This window comes from Mobula hypostoma, chromosome 5, assembly GCF_963921235.1.
Source record: "Mobula hypostoma chromosome 5, sMobHyp1.1, whole genome shotgun sequence".
In the NCBI taxonomy this organism is placed as follows: domain Eukaryota; kingdom Metazoa; phylum Chordata; class Chondrichthyes; order Myliobatiformes; family Myliobatidae; genus Mobula; species Mobula hypostoma.
Window position 1 is genome coordinate 97,355,902 of NC_086101.1, and position 17,343 is coordinate 97,373,244.

The window sequence follows — 17,343 nt, forward strand, 5'->3', positions numbered from 1 at the left end:
CTACCGGTCAACCTTGACACTTTGCAATTCACCTACCAGAGCAACAGGTCAACATCAGGTGGTCAACATCTCTGGCCCTACATTCCTCCTTAGAACACCTGGAGAATAAAGACGCATACATAAGGCTCCTTTTCATTGACTACAGCTCTGCCTTTAATACCATCATTCCAAATAAACTGATTCCTAAGCTCCGGATCCTGGGCCTTAGCACTCAGATCTGCAGCTGGATCTTCAACTTCCTCACAGACAGGACCCAGGCTGTAAAAATAGGGGACGAGCTCTCCTCTACAATCACTCTGAGCACCAGTGCCCCACAAGGCTCTGTACTCAGCCCCCTGCTATACTCACTGTACACCCGTGATTGTGTAGCAAAGTTTCCATCAAACTCAATATATAAGTTTGCTGATGACACAACAATTGTAGACTGTATGTCGCGTCATGATGAGTTTGAGTACAGAGAGGAAATTAAGAACCTGGTGGCATGCTGCAAAGACAATAACCTATCCCTCAACGTCAGCAAGACAAAGGAATTGGTTGTTGACTTCAGAAGGAGTAGCGGACCGCACGACCCAATTTACATCGGTGGTGAGCAAGTGGAACAGGTCAAAAACTTTAAGTTTCTCAGGGTCAATATCACAAATGACCTGAGTTGGTCCAACCAAGCAGAGTTCACTGTCAAGAAGGCCCACTAGCACCTTTACTTCCTGAGAAAACTAAAGAAAATTGGCCTGTCCCCTAAAACCCTCACTAATTTTTATGGATGCACCGTAGAAAGCATTCTTCTAGGGTGCATCACAACCTGGTATGGAAGTTGTCCTGTCCAAGACTGAAAGAAGCTGCAGAGGATCGTGAACATGACACAGCACATCACACAAACCAATCGTCCATCCACGGACTCACTTTACACCGCACTCTGTTGGAGCATTGCTGCCAGGATAATCTCAGGACACGACCCACCCAGCCAACACTCTTTTTGTCCCTCTTCCCTCCGGGTGAAGGCTCAGGAGCTTGAAGACTCGTACGGTCAGATTCAGGAACAACTTCTCTCCAATTGTGATAAGACTGCAGAACGGATCCTGACCCGGATCTGGGCCGTACCCTCCAAATATCCGGACCTGCCTCTCAGTTTTTTTGCACTACCTTACTTTCCATTTTTCTATTTTCTATGTATGATTTATAATTTAAATTTTTAATATTTACTAGTTGTTACTATTTTTAATATTTAATAATTGTAATCCAGAGAGTGGGAAGCACAGAATCAAATATTGCTGTGATGATTGTACGTTCTAGTACCAATTGTTTGGCGATGTTACGAGAATACACATAAAATTAAGATGTTTGCTGGCCTGGGCTAGCATCAGTGGCATCAGCAGTTGGTCTGCCACCTGCCCTCAGGGGAAGGAGAGATAAGGAACAATGGAGCAGCGTCTGGAGATGTGTAATGAAGGGATGTGGGAGAGAGAGCTGTCTGGAGCGGCTCCCCCCTTTGAACCCTGAACTGTTTGAAGTGATGGACAGGCGATACCCCAGCAGGGGGATAAAAAGGGACAGGTTCGCTAAGACAGGCACACACGCCACCCGAGGTAACGAGACCCTGGAAGCGGTGCGCCTCTCACGAGTGGATGAGAAGTACCAGACAACGACAAGGGTGGAAAGGTACGATCAGCGGGAACCCGGTGTGTGTCCGCCCTTGCCTGGGTGCCGGGTTCACTGCAGAGGATCGACCGCATCTGGAGGAGGGGTCACAGTCGGTGACCTCAGGTGACATCACCAAGGACCCACCCAAAAGCTGCTTGTGAGCCATCTCGCTGGTCTGTGAGTGAAGCCGTTCTGAATGATCAGTTGTTCCTATTCTATGTCTCTCTTCCCCCACCTTGTCCATCGCCATGGCAACGATTACTGCGAACTGAACTACTAACTGGACTGAACTTTGAGTCATTTTGAAATTGGTCATTTACCCCTAGACAACGATAGAGCTTGATTGATGCTGTTATCTTAATTCTGTGCACATGTGTGGTTATCATTGTTGAATTGTTGCATTTATTATCCTTTCGATTACTGTGTTGCTTGTTTCTTTAATAAAACTTTCTTAGTTCTAGTACTCCAGACTCCAACTGAGTGATCCATTTCTGCTGGTTTGGCAACCCAGTTACGGGGTACGTAACATAAGTGGGGTTCTCGTCCGCGATTTTGAACGCTAAATTTGGGACGGAGTAAATTGATTGGGTTAAAATTCCCGAAAGAAAGAAAAGACAAACAGCAGAAATGGAGGTTGAGGAATTTATAAAGGCGCTGACCTTGGAGGCATTAGAGGATGCCAGGAAATCGGAATTGATAGCTGTGGCCAAACGGGTGAATCTTGCCAAGGTGAAGTCGACAATGAGGAGAGAGGAGATACACAGAGCTATTGTAGAGCACTATGTATCTAAAGGTGTGTTTCCCCAAGGTGAGCTGGGGGAGGTGTCTATTGAAAAACCTGCTGGAGACGCGGTACAGGTACAGCTTGAAAAACTGAGACTCGAGCACGAGTTCCGGGTACGGCAGTTAGAACACGAAGAGAAGCAGTTAGAAAGGCAGGAGAGAGAGTTAGAAAGGCGGGAGAGAGAGAAAGAGTTAGAAAGGCGGGAGAGAGAGAAAGAGTTAGAAAGGCAAGAGAGAGAGAAAGAGGTAGAAAGGCAAGAGAGAGACAGACAGTTGGAGAGAGAGGAGAAACAGAGGGAAAGGGAATTTGAGCTGGAGAAGTTAAAGATAAGGGCCGAGCAGGGGCTCGTGCCGAACCAAGGTGGAGGGTTCCGGGCGACCCAGGAGGTTAGGCTGGTTCCCCCATTTGACGATACCGATGTGGATCGGTACTTTCTCCACTTCGAAAAAGTAGCTATAAGTCAGGACTGGCCGAGGGATAAGTGGGTTGTTTTACTTCAGAGTGTACTGAAAGGGAAAGCCCAACAAGCTTACTCCGCTTTATCCGCGGAAGATGCCCAGAAGTATGAGGTGGTGAAAGAGGCCATCCTCAGGATTTATGAGTTGGTCCCGGAGGCATACCGGCAGAGGTTCCGGAATGCGAGGAAGCAGTGGGACCGCACGTATTTGGAGTTTGCCCGTGAGATGCAAACATATTGTGAGCGTTGGTGCGCCTCGAAAGGGGTAGAGGGGGATTATGACAGACTGCTGCAGCTGATTCTGATTGAGCAGTTTAAAGGTTGTGTCCCTGAGGGTATGAGACCCTACCTCGATGAGAAAGAGGCAGCCACGTTAGCCGCAACTGCTAAGTTAGCGGATGAGTATGCGTTGACGCATAAAATGAAGTTTGCCCCGAGTAAAGGCTACCAGAAGGGTAGTCAGGACGGCGGGGAGAGTCCACCGGAAAAGTCAGAAAGTAAGCCGGGGACTAGTGAAAAAGATAAGGTAGACCGGGAGCAGTCTGGTCGGAAGTCTCCTGGGGTCGTCTGTTTTAATTGTGGGAAAGTCGGACACTTTGCGTCCAGGTGCTTTGCCCCAAGGAAGGAGACGGGGAAAGGAAAAGCGGAAATTTTGAATGGCTGTATTGAGCTGTTAAGCGAACCGCTAGGGAAGGACAGGTCTGAAAAAGTCCAGGAAGGGCGCGAGAGGTTTATCTCGGCCGGACTGGTGTCAGTGAAGGAGGGGTTAAAACCAGTTCCAGCGCGGATCTGGAGAGACACGGGAGCGTGTCAGTCACTAATACTGAAGAGTGTATTAGAGTTTAGCTCAGAGACCCAGACTGGGGAGGTAGAGGTCAAAGGTGTTGGGGAAGGGACAGAGTCAGTCCCTTTGCACCAGATACATTTACAGAGCAACCTGGTCTCTGGACTAGTCACGATCGGGGTGAGGTCCGAATTACCGATGAAAGACGTGGAAGTCTTGCTCGGTAATGACATCGCCGGAGGAATCGTGTTCCCAGTCGTGAGATTGACGGGTCAGCCTGCCAGCATGGAGGCCCCGCCCGCGATGGTGAATTTGGCTGAAACATTTCTGCCAACCTTGTATGAGACAGGGTGTAGTGAGATAAGAGGTAGTGAGGGAGCTGGGACGGACGTAGCAGTAGCCAGGAAAGAATTTGTGCAGACGCAGGAGCGAGACGAGGGGCTGATGGTTTTGGCAGAGACCGCTCTCTCTGACACAGCCTTGACAAGCTATTGTGCGGAGGAGGAAGTGCTAAGGAAGAAAGGGAAATCAAGTACAGTACCCGCAGATGAGGAATGGGGGGTGGTGCAAAAGAGTTATGGGGATGAGGTTTTTAACATGGCCCACGAGGTACCCCCCGGTGGACATCTTGCGGTGCTGGAGGAAACAGTTGGTGGAATCATGAAAGAGATTTACCGGCTGCCCAGGGGGAAAAATGTTATTGATCATGACCGACGCGAACTGAGACGGTCACCGGCTTTTGATATGCTAACAAACCTAGTCGGTGTTAGCGCGGAAATCAATGAAGCTAGGGGCCCCCTGATAAGAGAAAAGAACCATTTTGAAAAGATTAGGATGGGATCGGTCAGATGGGCGAAGGCTATTGTTTTGGCCAGGTCTACTGATAAGGTCTCTCCCTTAATCCCCGAAGGAGTAATTAAACGACTCGCACCCATGTGTTTGATTGTCCCGAGGAAATGCAAAGAACTGGGACGTTGGGTGATTGTGGTTACAATAGGGCAGCCAAGTAAACAACACCCATATTTTTTGAGTAATTCAGTGACTAAAGGGCTGATGAACACAGAGGTGTGTATTGGCAATTTAATACGGCTGTCTGAAGCCAGTTTGATAGTGAACCTTGAAAAAAATGAATTCGGCCACACGAGGGTCACTTACCTGGGAATTGTGGTGACACAGGGGCAGCTGGCAGCGATGCAAGCTACAGTGCAGGCTATCGCTGACCTCCCAACCCCGACAGACAAGAGGGCCCTCAGAAGGCTTTTGGAGATGGTGGGGTACTGCAGGAAGTTTTGCAATAACTCTGCGGTCAATACCCGTCCCCCTCCTACTAAGCCCTTGCGAGAGAAAACTGAGCCGGAATGGGACGACCCTTGTTGTGGTCCGGGACAAAACCAAATGAGAGGTTACATTGGTCGCAATTCATCAGTGTTTTTGGCCACTCTGAAGTTTGCTGAGTTGGAGCCTGGTCTAAGGGATTATTAATAACACGTGTAAAAGGAACAGAAAATGTGATGACTGTCTGTCAAGGTGTTGACAGCTTCAAATTCTCTGTATTAGCTAAATAACTGTTAAAGATGTATATTGTGTATGTATCAGATAATGTAGTCATGTTTGTAATTTTTACCTCCCGGTAAAAATCTTTAAAGGGGGGAAGTGTTACGAGAATACACATAAAATTAAGATGTTTGCTGGCCTGGGCTAGCATCAGTGGCATCAGCAGTTGGTCTGCCACCTGCCCTCAGGGGAAGGAGAGATAAGGAACAATGGAGCAGCGTCTGGAGATGTGTAATGAAGGGATGTGGGAGAGAGAGCTGTCTGGAGCGGCTCCCCCCTTTGAACCCTGAACTGTTTGAAGTGATGGACAGGCGATACCCCAGCAGGGGGATAAAAAAGGGACAGGTTCGCTAAGACAGGCACACACGCCACCCGAGGTAACGAGACCCTGGAAGCGGTGCGCCTCTCACGAGTGGATGAGAAGTACCAGACAACGACAAGGGTGGAAAGGTACGATCAGCGGGAACCCGGTGTGTGTCCGCCCTTGCCTGGGTGCCGGGTTCACTGCAGAGGATCGACCGCATCTGGAGGAGGGGTCACAGTCGGTGACCTCAGGTGACATCACCAAGGACCCGCCCAAATGCTGTTTGTGAGCCATCTCGCTGGTCTGTGAGTGAAGCCGTTCTGAATGATCAGTTGTTCCTATTCTATGTCTCTCTTCCCCCACCTTGTCCATCGCCATGGCAACGATTACTGCGAACTGAACTACTAACTGGACTGAACCTTGAGTCATTTTGAAATTGGTCATTTACCCCTAGACAACGATAGAGCTTGATTGATGCTGTTATCTTAATTCTGTGCACATGTGTGGTTATCATTGTTGAATTGTTGCATTTATTATCCTTTCGATTACTGTGTTGCTTGTTTCTTTAATAAAACTTTCTTAGTTCTAGTACTCCAGACTCCAACTGAGTGATCCATTTCTGCTGGTTTGGCAACCCAGTTACGGGGTACGTAACAGCGACAATGAAGTATAAAGTATAAGTATATCTTGTATACCTCTGTCATGTCTCCTCTCATCTTCCTTCTCCCCAAAGAGTAAAGCCCAAGCTCCCTTAATCTCTGATCATAATGCATACTCTCTAAACCAGGCAGCATCTTGGTAGATCTCCTCTGTACCCTTTCCAATGCTTCCACATTCTTCCTATAGTGAGGCAACCAGAACTGGACACAGTACTCCAAGTGTGGCCTAACCAGAGTTTTATAGAGCTGCATCATTACCTCGCAACTCTTAAACTCTATCCCTCGACTGATGAAAGCTAACACCCCATAAGCTTTCTTAACTACCCTATCTACCTGTGAGGCAACTTTCAGGGATATGTCGACATGTACCTCCATATCCCTTTGCTCCTCCACACTACCAAGTATCCTACCGTTTACTTTGTACTCTGCCTTGGAGTTTGTCCTTCCAAAGTGTGCCACCTCACACTTCTCCGGGTTGAACTCCATCCGTCACTTCTCAGCCCACTTCTGCATCCTATCAATGTCTCTCTGCAATCTTCGACAATCCTCTACACTATCGACTTTGCTTCTAACTTCCACCCAGCCCTTAAATTCACTTGGTCCATCTCGGACACTTTTCTCCCCTTTCTCGATCTCTTGGTCTCTATCTCAGGATTCAGACTGTCCACTGACACCTTCTATAAGCCCACTGACTCTCATAACAACCTCGACTACACCTCTTCCCACCCTGCCACATGAAAGAATGCTATTCCCTATTCCCAGTTCCTCCGTCTCCGCTGCATCTGCTTCCAGGATGAGGCTTTCCGTTTCAGGACATCTCAAATGTCCTCTTTCTTTAAGGATAGTGATTTCCCTTCTGCCGTCATCAATGATGACCTTACCCACATCTCCTCCATTTTCCACACTTCGGCCCTTACCCCATCCTCCTGTCACCACAACAGGCTCAGAGTTCCCCTTGTCCTCACCTACCACCCCACCAGCCTCCGGATCCAGCACATTATCCTCCGCAAATTCCGCCACCTTCAACAGGACCCAACCACTAAGCACATCTTCCTCTCTCTACCGCTCTCCACTCTCCACTTTCCGCAGGGATCGGTCCCTCCGCGACTCACTGGTCCACACGTCCCTCCCCACAGATCTCCCACCCAGCACTTATCCCTGCAAGCGTAAGTGCTACACCTGTCCCTACACCTCCTCTCTTGCCACTATTCAGGGCCCCAAACATTCCTTACAGGTGAGACAACACTCCACTTGTGAGTCTGTTGGGGTCATCTATTGCTTCCAGTGCTCCCAGTGCGGCCTCCTCTACATTGGTGAAACCCGATGCAGATTGGGGGACCACACCTCCGCTCCGTCCGCCACAACAGACAGGATCTCCCGGTTGCCACCCACTTCAACTCTGTTTCACATTCCCATTCAGATATGTCCATACATGGCCTCCTCTACTGCCATGATGAGGCTAAACTCAGGTTGGAGGAGCAACACCTCATATACCGTCTGGGTAGTCTCCAGCCCCTGAGCATGAACATTGAATTCTCCAACTTCTGGTAATTCCCTCCCCCTCCTTTCGCCCATCCCAGTTTCACTCTGCCCACTCTTCCAGCTGCCTATCACCTCCCTCATGGTTCCAGCTCCTTCTACTCCCCATTCTGTTTTCCCCTACGCCTTTCCTGCCTATCCCCTCCCCTACCCCTTTATCTTTCCCCTTACTGGTTTTTCACCTGGCACCTAACTGCTTTCTTCCCACCTTCCCCCCCCACCTTCTTTATAGGGCCCCTGCCCTCTCCGAAGGGTTTCGGCCTGAAACGTTGACTGTTCATTTCCATGGATGCTGCCCGACCTGCTGAGTTCCTCCAGCGTGTTGTGTGTGTTACACCACCAACCTTTGTGTCATCTGCAAACTTGCCAACCCACACTTCTACCCCCAACTCCAGGTCATTAATAAAAATCACGAAAAATAGAGGTCCCAGAACCGATCCTTGTGGGACAACACTCGTCACAACCCTCCAATCTGAATGTACTCCCTCCACCACAACCCTCTGCTTTCTGCAGGCAAGCCAATTCTGAATCCACTTAGCCAAACTTCCCTGGATCCCATGCCTTCTGACTTTCTGAATAAGCCTACCATGTAGAACTTTGTCAAATGCCTTACTAAAATCAATATAGATCACATCCACTGCACTACCCTCATCTATTTGCCTGGTCACCTCCTGAAAGAACTCTATCAGGCTTATTAGACACGATCTGCCCTTCACAAAGCCATGTTGACTGTCCCTGATCAGACCATGATTCTCTAAATGCCCATAGATCCTACCTCTAAGAATCTTTTCCAACAGCTTTCCCACACAGGCGTAAGGCTCACTGGTCCATAATCAACCGGACAATCCCTACTACCTTGTCTGAACAAGGAGAAAAACTTCAACTCCCTCCAATCCTCCGGTACCATTTCCATGGACAACAAGAACATAAAGAACCTAGCCAGAGGCTCAGCAATCTCTAGCCTCGCCTCGTAGAGCAGCCTGAGGAATATGCCATCAGACCCTGGGGACTTATCTGTCCTAATGTATTTTAACAACTCCAACACCTCCTCTCCCTTAATATTAACATGCTCCAGAACATCAACCTCACTCATATTGTCCTCACCATCAGCAAGTTCCCTCTCATTGGTGAACATCGAAGAGAAGTATTCATTGAGGACCTCGCTCACTTCCACAGCCTCCAGGCACATCTTCCCACCTTTATCTCTAATTGGTCCTATCTTCACTCCTGGCATCCTTTTGTTCTTCACATAACTGAAGAATGCCCTGGTGTTTTCCTTTACCCTACTCGCCAGGCCCCCTTCTTGCTCTCCTCAGCCCCTTCTTAAGCTCCTTTCTTGCTGCCCTATATTCCTCAATAGACCCATCTGATCCTTGCTTCCTAAACCTCATGCATGCTGCCTTCTTCCACCTGACTAGATTTTCCACCTCACTTGTCACCAATGGTTCCTTCACCCTACCATTCATAATCTTCCTCACCGGGACAAATTTATCCCTAACATCCTGCAAGAGATCCCTAAACATCAACCACATGTCCATAGTACTTTTCCCCGCAAAAGCATCATCCCAATTCACGCCCACAAGTTCTAGCCTTATTGCCTCATAATTTGCCCTTCCCCAACTAAAAATTTTCCTGTCCTCTCTGATTCTATCCTTTTCCATGATAACGCTAAAGGCCAGGGAGCAGTGGTCACTGTCCCCCAGATGCTCACCCATTGAGAGATCTATGACCTGACCCGGTTCGTTACCTAATACTAGATCTAGTATGGCATTCCCCCTAGTTGGCATGTCAACATACTGTGACAGGAATCTGTCCTGGACACACTTAACAAACTCTGCCCCATCAAAACCATTGGAACTAATCAGATGCCAATGAATATTAGGGAAGTTAAAGTCACCCATGATAACAACCCTGTTATTTTTGCACCTTTCCAAAATCTGCCTCTCAATCTGCTCCTCTGTATCTCTGCTACTACCACGAGGCCTATAGAAGACCCCCAGTAGAGTAACTGCTCTCTTCCTGTTCCTGACTTCCACCCACACTGACTCAAAAGAGGATCCTGCTACATCACCCACCCTTCTGTAGCTGTAATAGTATCCCTGACCAGTAATGCCACCCCTCCTCCTCCTTCCCCACCTCTCTATCCCTTTTAAAGCACTGAAATCCAGGAATATTGAGAATCCATTCTTGCCCTGGTGCCAGCCAAGTCTCTGTAATGGCCACTACATCATAACTCCATGTATGTATCCAAGCTCTCAGTTCATCACCTTTGTTCCTGATGTTTCTTGCATTGAAGTACACGCACTTTAGCTCTTCTATCTTACTGCCTTTACACCCTTTATTCTGCTTCTCTTTCCTCAAAGCCTCTTTATATGTTAGATCTGGCTTTAATCCATGCGCTGTACTTGCAGTTCTCGCATGACCTTTATCCTCCTCCACCTTACTAGCTCTAACACTCTGGTTCCCCTCCCCCTGCAAATCTAGTTTAAACCCCCCCACAGCAGCACTAGCAAACCTTCCCACAAGAATGTTAGTCCCCCTCCAGTTCGGGTGCAACTTGTCCCGTCGGAACAGGTCCCATCTTCCCTGGAACAAGGCCCAATTGTCTAGAAACATGAAGCCTTCTCTCCTGCACCAACCCCTTAGCCACATATTTAGCTGCATTATCTTCCTATTTCTAGCCTTACTAGCACGTGGCACGGGTAGCAATCCTGAGATTGCAACCCTGGAAGTCCTGTCCTTCATCTTTGCGCCTAACTCCCTAAGCTCTCTTTGCAGGACTGCCTCCTCCTTCCTATCCACATCATTGGTCCCTACATGGACCACGACATCTGGCTGCTCACCCTCCCTCTTGAGAATACTGAGAACTCGATCTGAGATATCGTGGACCCTGGCACTAGGGAGGCAACAGACCATCCGGGATTCTCGATCTCTCCCACAGAATCTCTTATCTGTCCCGCTAACTATTGAATCCCCTATCAGTACTGTTCTCCTCTTTTCCCTCCTTCCCTTCTGAGCTGAGGGTCCAGTCTCGGTACCAGAGATGCGGCCACTGCAACTTGTCCCTGGTAGATTGTCCCCACTAACAGTATCTAAAACGGTATACTTATTATTGATGGGAACGGCCACAGGGATGCTCTGCTCATTCTGTCTATTCCTCTTCCCTCTCCTGACAGTCACCCACCTACCTGTCTCCTGACTTTTAGGGGTGACTATCTCCCTATAACTCCTGTCTATTTCTGCCTCTGCCTCACGAATGATCCAAAGTTCATCCAGCTCCAGCTCCAGTTCCCTAACTCAGTTTGTCAGGAGCTGCAGCTGGATGCACCTTTTACAGGTGTAGTCATCAGGGACAATTGTGCTCGCCCTGACTTCTCACATACTTCAAATGGAGCACTCGACTGCCCCAACTGCTGCCTCCATTCCCTACTTCTAAGTTAATTAGATTAATTAAAGGAGCTTACCCGGCCTTACCTCACTGGGAGCAAGCTCGTCCGCAGCCTCTCAAGCCAAAGTCTTCCTACTCTGTCTCCCACTACTCCGTTGCCCGCTCCTACGACGCCCACTCCTTTAATCTGCTTGCTTTTTAAATGCTCCCACTGTTCTCACAGGCCGACCTTCACGCGTTTGTGCAGTCGCGTCCCGTTCAAACTGCCGAAGAAATGACCTTCCCCTTCTCAATCTGCTTGTTTTTTAAACTCTCCCACTGTTCTCTCAGGCCAACCTTCACAGGCTTACACAGTCATGCCCTGTTCAAACTGCTGAAGAAAAACTGTACCTCCCTTAGTCGCAGGACTCTGCAGAGAGTGGTACGGACAGCCCAGTGCATCTGTAGATGTGAACTTCCCACTATACGAGACATTAACAAAGACAGGTGTGTAAAAAGGGCCTGAAGGATCACTGGGGACCCGAGTCACCCCAACCACAAACTGCTTCAGCTGCTACCATCCGGGAAATGGTACCACAGCATAAAAGCCAGGACCAACAGGCTCTCGGACAGCTTCTTCCACCAGGTCATCAGACTGATTAACTTATGCTGATACAATTGCACTTCTATGCTATATTGACTGTCCTGTTGTACATACAATTTATTACAAATTACTATAAATTGCATATTGCACATTTAGATAGAGATGTAACGTAAAGACTTTTACTCTTCATGTATGTGAAGGATGTAAGAAATAAAGGCAATTTGATTCTGTAGCTCAATGATTGGGAAGTGGTCATTCTAGTCACAGTACTGGAAATTAAGTGGCTACTGTAGCACTCCAGCCCAAGGGAGTTCTCTATTCAAGATTCACTCATATTATAAGACCATTATACAAAAGAGCAAAATTAGGCCATTTGGCTCATCAAGTTTGCTCCACATTCCATCATGGCTGATTTATTATTTCTCTGAACCCTAGTCAACTGCCTTCACTTCGTAACCTTTGATGCCCGGACTAATCAGGAATGTATCAAACTCCACTTTAAAGATACCCATGGCTTGGCCTCCACAGTTGTCTGTGACAATGAATTCCACAGATTAACCATCCTTCAGGCTAAAGAAATTCCTCTTCATCCCTGTTCTGAAGGTACTTTGTTTATTCTGAGGCTAACTCTCCATTCCTGGACTCCCCCTTCCCCCCCACCACTATAGGAAACATCCTTTCCATGTCCACTCTATCTAGGCCTATCAATATTCAATAGTTTTTAATGAGCTACCCCTTCATTATTCTAAACTCCAGCAAGTACAGGCCCAGAGCCATCAAATGCTCCTCCTACATTAGCCCTTTTTTTCCTGGGATCATTCCTGTGAATGCACTTACGCTGTTTGCAAAGCTTTAAGTTTAACTTCACTAGTTGACACACTCGTTTTATTCAAGACAATGAAATCCTACCACACAGTTGCATAAAATATGATTAGGCCTTATTTCAATTGGATGGATCATGCTAGACCCAGCTGGCTGTTTGGCTTCGTCTCTCATTGTCATTATCAGAATAGAAAGATATATGTTTATAACAGGGACGGGAAGGAATTTCTTTAGCCAGAGGGTGATGAATCCATGGAATTTATTGCCACTGATAGCTGTGAAGGCCATTGGAGTGTATTTTTTAAAAAGCTGATATATGTTCTTGAATGGTTATGGGGAGAAGGCAGGAGAATGGTGTTGAGAAGAAAAATAAATCAGCCAAGGTCAAATCGTGGAGCAGACTTGATGGGCTAAATGGCATAATACTATGTCTTATGGTCTTACCTCATCCAGGACCACATTCAACTGGTCTGAATGCAGTGTACAGATCTTGCTGACTCTCTGCATGCTCAAAATGGACATTGACATCAGTCACAGAGGTGAGTAGGTGTCAGGAGGTTATGCTCCCACCATGCCCTCGATAGTAAACAAAGCTCGGGGTTGGGCCTTTCTCTTATGGCATTGTTTTACATCCTGTGTCTTTGGAACAATATCTGTGTTTCCTGTTAATGTCTCTGTTCTGCCCAATTTAATGGAGTATTCTCTGTTGTTTCCCTCTGTCAGAAGGACCATGTGTAAGTTCCTGAACTATCACTCGGTCTCTGTCTGTTGTTTGCGATCAGTGAAAATACCCCAGGTTTGTAGGTTCAACTCAAGCACATGAAGAGATAGTCAAAACAAAATAAAAGTCAATAAAATTAATAAAACTATAAGATTAATTAAAACACATGAAACAAAGACAATAAAGTAAATTCTGAAATTTTATATAAAATCTTGTGAAGACATAATGCAATAATGATAAGTAGTACAGGTTAGTTCATAAAGATTAATTTATCAATACACAAACTAATATAGATAATTTGTCAATAGGTAGGACTCTGACAAATAGAGAATATAGTGGGAAAAAGTAAAATTGTCCATTTTAGCAGGGAAGTTATGAAGGAGCCTTTTATCAAAATGGCAGGAGATTGTAGGGCTCTAAGATGTCCTACAATCTTAGGGCTATGGGTGTCCTAATGCATGATTTGCAAAAGGCTAAACAGTGGTATATTGAGTAATAAGCAAAACTACAAGAATGTTGTACTTCAGCTGAGGAATTTTAAGCATAAAGGACACACAAAAGAATGCATGGATCTGGGATAACACACAAAGACTTCAACTGTCGATTTCTCTTCATAGATGCTGCCTGGTCTGCTGAAGGAACTTAGTAGTTAGGGAACATCTATGGAGGGAAATAGATAGTGGATGCTCCAGGTCAAGACCCGTCATTGGGCCAGTCCAGAAATATTTTCTATTTCCCACCACAGATGCTGCCTGATATACTGAGTTCTTCCAGCACTTTGAAGTAATGTTTCATTTAATTAAAGTCTTGCAAGATATGTTAGATCATAAGACAGAGGAGCAGAGATATGCCATTTGGTGCATCGAGTCTGCTCCACCATTCTATAATGGCTGTATTATTAACCCTCTTAACCCCATTTCCCCTGCCTTCTCCCTGTAACCCTTGATGCCCTGACTAACCAAGAACCTATCAATTGGAATATTACATCCTCCCTCTTTAAGGATTCATGTTATTACATTGGAAGCAGTTCAGAGATTTACTGGACTAATACCTAGGAAATGACACTGAAGTATTGAATGCAGTTCTGTTTGCCCAACTATAGAAGGAATGTTATTAAGCTGGAAAGGGTGCAGAGAAGATTAGTATAAAGATATTACTAGTACTGGAAGGCATGCTTTAGAAGGAAATGTTGGATAGACTGAGATTTTTTTTTTCCCTTTGAGCAGAGGAGACTCAGGGGTGACCTCACAGAGAGGTGCATAAAATAATGAGGGCATCGATAAGTTCACAGTGTTTTTCCCAGGGCAGGAATGTCTGAAACTAGAGGGCATAAAGTGGGTAAAGATTTTGAGAAGAACCGAAGGGGCAACATTTTCACATAGACGGCTGTATGTATATTAAATAAGCCACCAGAGGAAGCTATATGGGTAGTACAATTACAATATTTAAAAGACCATTGGACAGATTTCTGGATATATTTCAGAGGGTTATGGGCCAAATACATGCAAATGACACTAGGACCGATAGACATCTGGGTTCGCATGGGTAAGTTGCCTATGGCCTATTTGTATGCTGTATGACTCTATGAATGGTTGAACTGTCTTATAAGGAATGGTTAGACAGTGTTGCTTATGTTGTAGACTTTAGAAAGGAGGAAAGTATCTACATTGTAACAGTGAAGATCCTGAGGTACCTCATTAGGGTAGGTGCAGATAGATTTTTTTTTAATTGTTTGTACAATTTGTTCTTTCTTTTTTGCACTGTGGAGGTATGATTGTCTTAGTGGTGTGGGTTGTTTTTTCATGAATTCTATTGTTTCTTTGTTTTGAAGCTGCCTGCAAAGAGCCAAATCTCAAGGATGTATATGGTATACATACTTCAATAATAAATACACTTTGAACTTTGAAGTTTTGTTGGAGAAACCAGAACCATGGACACTGTTCCAAATTATGCAGTTGCCCACTCGATAAAGAAGCATGAAATAAAAACACACACTCTTCCAAGGAGCACCTCAGTTTCCACTGGGGATTCTGGTTTCTCCCCAAAAGTGAGAGAGGCTTTTGAAAACTTCTCCAGCAAAACCCAATGGAAGTATGGTCTCATAACATTTCTCAAGCAGATGTAACTAAATAGAACATTACAGCACAGTATAGGCCCATTACACACTTGAAAGAAAGGGAACAAATGATTTTTGCAAATAGGTTGGAATGTGGATCTTCTATTCTTGCTCCTGTTGCATACTGCCCTGACAGGTTAGAAGAATGAGGGTGGATCTTATTGAAACCTATCGAACATTGAAATGTCCAGGAAGAGTGGATGTGGAGAAGATGTTTCCTATAGTCAGTGAGACTAGAACAAGAGGGCACAGCCTTGCAATAGAGGGCTGTTCATTTAAATCAGAGATAAGAAGAAATTTCTTTAGGCAGAGCTGTGGAATTCATTGCTATAGATTGCCAAGGAGACCAAATTATTAAGTATTTTTAAAGTGGAGGTTGATAGGTTCTTGGCTTGTCTGGGCACCAAAGGTTACGGGGAGAAGCCAATAAATTGGGGTTGGGAAAAATAATAAATCAGCCAATATGGAATGGTGGAACAAACTTGATGGGATGAGTGGCCTAATGCTGCTCCTATGTGTTAAACATTTTAGTTATTTGATAAGTAAATAAATAGGCAGTTAGATAAATAAATAAGCAAGCAAGTAAACAGAGATAAATAAAGTGATTAATAAGGTGATAAATAAACCAATAAATTAAGCATATGATCACTCAAATGACTCCTTAAGAACTATTTGAAACCAAATAACTCCAATCACACTGAAATGCAAGACATTTCAAGTAAAAAGTAACCAAAATCTTTAAGTAATATCCTTTTGTCTGTAGACATGCATACACATAGCAGGAGATAACCATCTGTGAACTTTTAAATGGTATAAAGAGGGCTATACAATTACCTGTCCTGGATGCCACAAAGATCTATATGTAGGTCAGTGAAGTTTCCCTGTAGACCTTGTTGCACTGAAATGAGATCCACTGCTTGGTTGTCAATCAGAATGAGCCGCATACAGCCTTCAAATGCACCGAAGGGATTTGAACAATCAGTGGCAGCAGCTTGTTCAGGGCAACCTTTGGAGTAGAAACATATCAGATGATAAGAAGCTGCTTGCAAACCACATAAGTAATTATGTTCTGTGCTTCTGTCCATCTTAAACAAATGATCATTGATCATCAAAACCAGTTCCAGTGCAAAAGATACAGCTAATCATTTTTTGTTAGCATTTAGATTTATTAAAGATAAGGGGTACCTTTTCACATGCCTTAATACAGTGGATTCTGGTTCATTGGGACACAATAGGAACAGTACATTTTGGCCCATTTAAACCATTGCCGAAGTTTCATGGAGATAGTTAAAAAGGTATAAAAAAGGCAAATTACTGCTTAACTGAGTAACAAGTTACATAGTTAAAAGAAATACAGAACGTATTAGAACACTACCAAAATCACTACACTACTATAAATAGTTGCTAATAGTGATTGATGGAGGAATTAAGCTAGTGTTCATTGCTGTGTTCTTTTGATTGACTAAATGAACAAAAACAGTGCAGGCACCTAGTGTAGATAATAAACTGCCTTCATACAATGCTTTTGACAATTGCATTCTCCAAATCTTAATTTTTGTTGTAACATTCAGGATGATTGGCGATACCTTCAAATTTTTCATTGTTCCTAACTTGTTGAAGTAGTGAATTGTTTCATTTTCACTCCCAGCCATTTTTGGCATCTCCAAACCTGAATGCATGTTATCACATTAAGCAAAAGAGTTCTGAATTGTCTTACTGCTTATTACTCACCAACTATCAGCCTTGATAATCACTGCCCTTTGACAACAACACAGACACAATTGATGCCATTTAAAAACTGTTTACCCTAGGCAGAGTGCAGTTGATTTAGAATGTATGTCTAGTGCACATTCTGGAGCAGAGGGAGGCAGTAATGCACCATTAAGCTGGATGCCAACCGCCGTAAAACAAGATACAGACAGACAGAGTGCCATATCTAATGGCCACTAAACGTGCACATGACAGACTACTTAGAAACTGTTCAGCAACAGTCC

The 17,343-nt window shown here is 45.3% G+C and overlaps 1 protein-coding gene across 3 annotated transcripts in view; it reads right to left on the reverse strand.

The window, feature by feature from the left end:
* Window positions 1-17,343, reverse strand: part of LOC134346869 (contactin-associated protein-like 5) — a 1,934,616-nt gene that overhangs the window by 982,160 nt on the left and 935,113 nt on the right. For all 3 annotated transcript variants that reach the window (XM_063048675.1, XM_063048674.1, XM_063048673.1), the window contains exon 10: window positions 16,184-16,355. In XM_063048675.1, coding sequence (XP_062904745.1) covers window positions 16,184-16,355 — 172 coding nt within the window. The remainder of the gene's footprint in view (window positions 1-16,183; window positions 16,356-17,343) is intronic.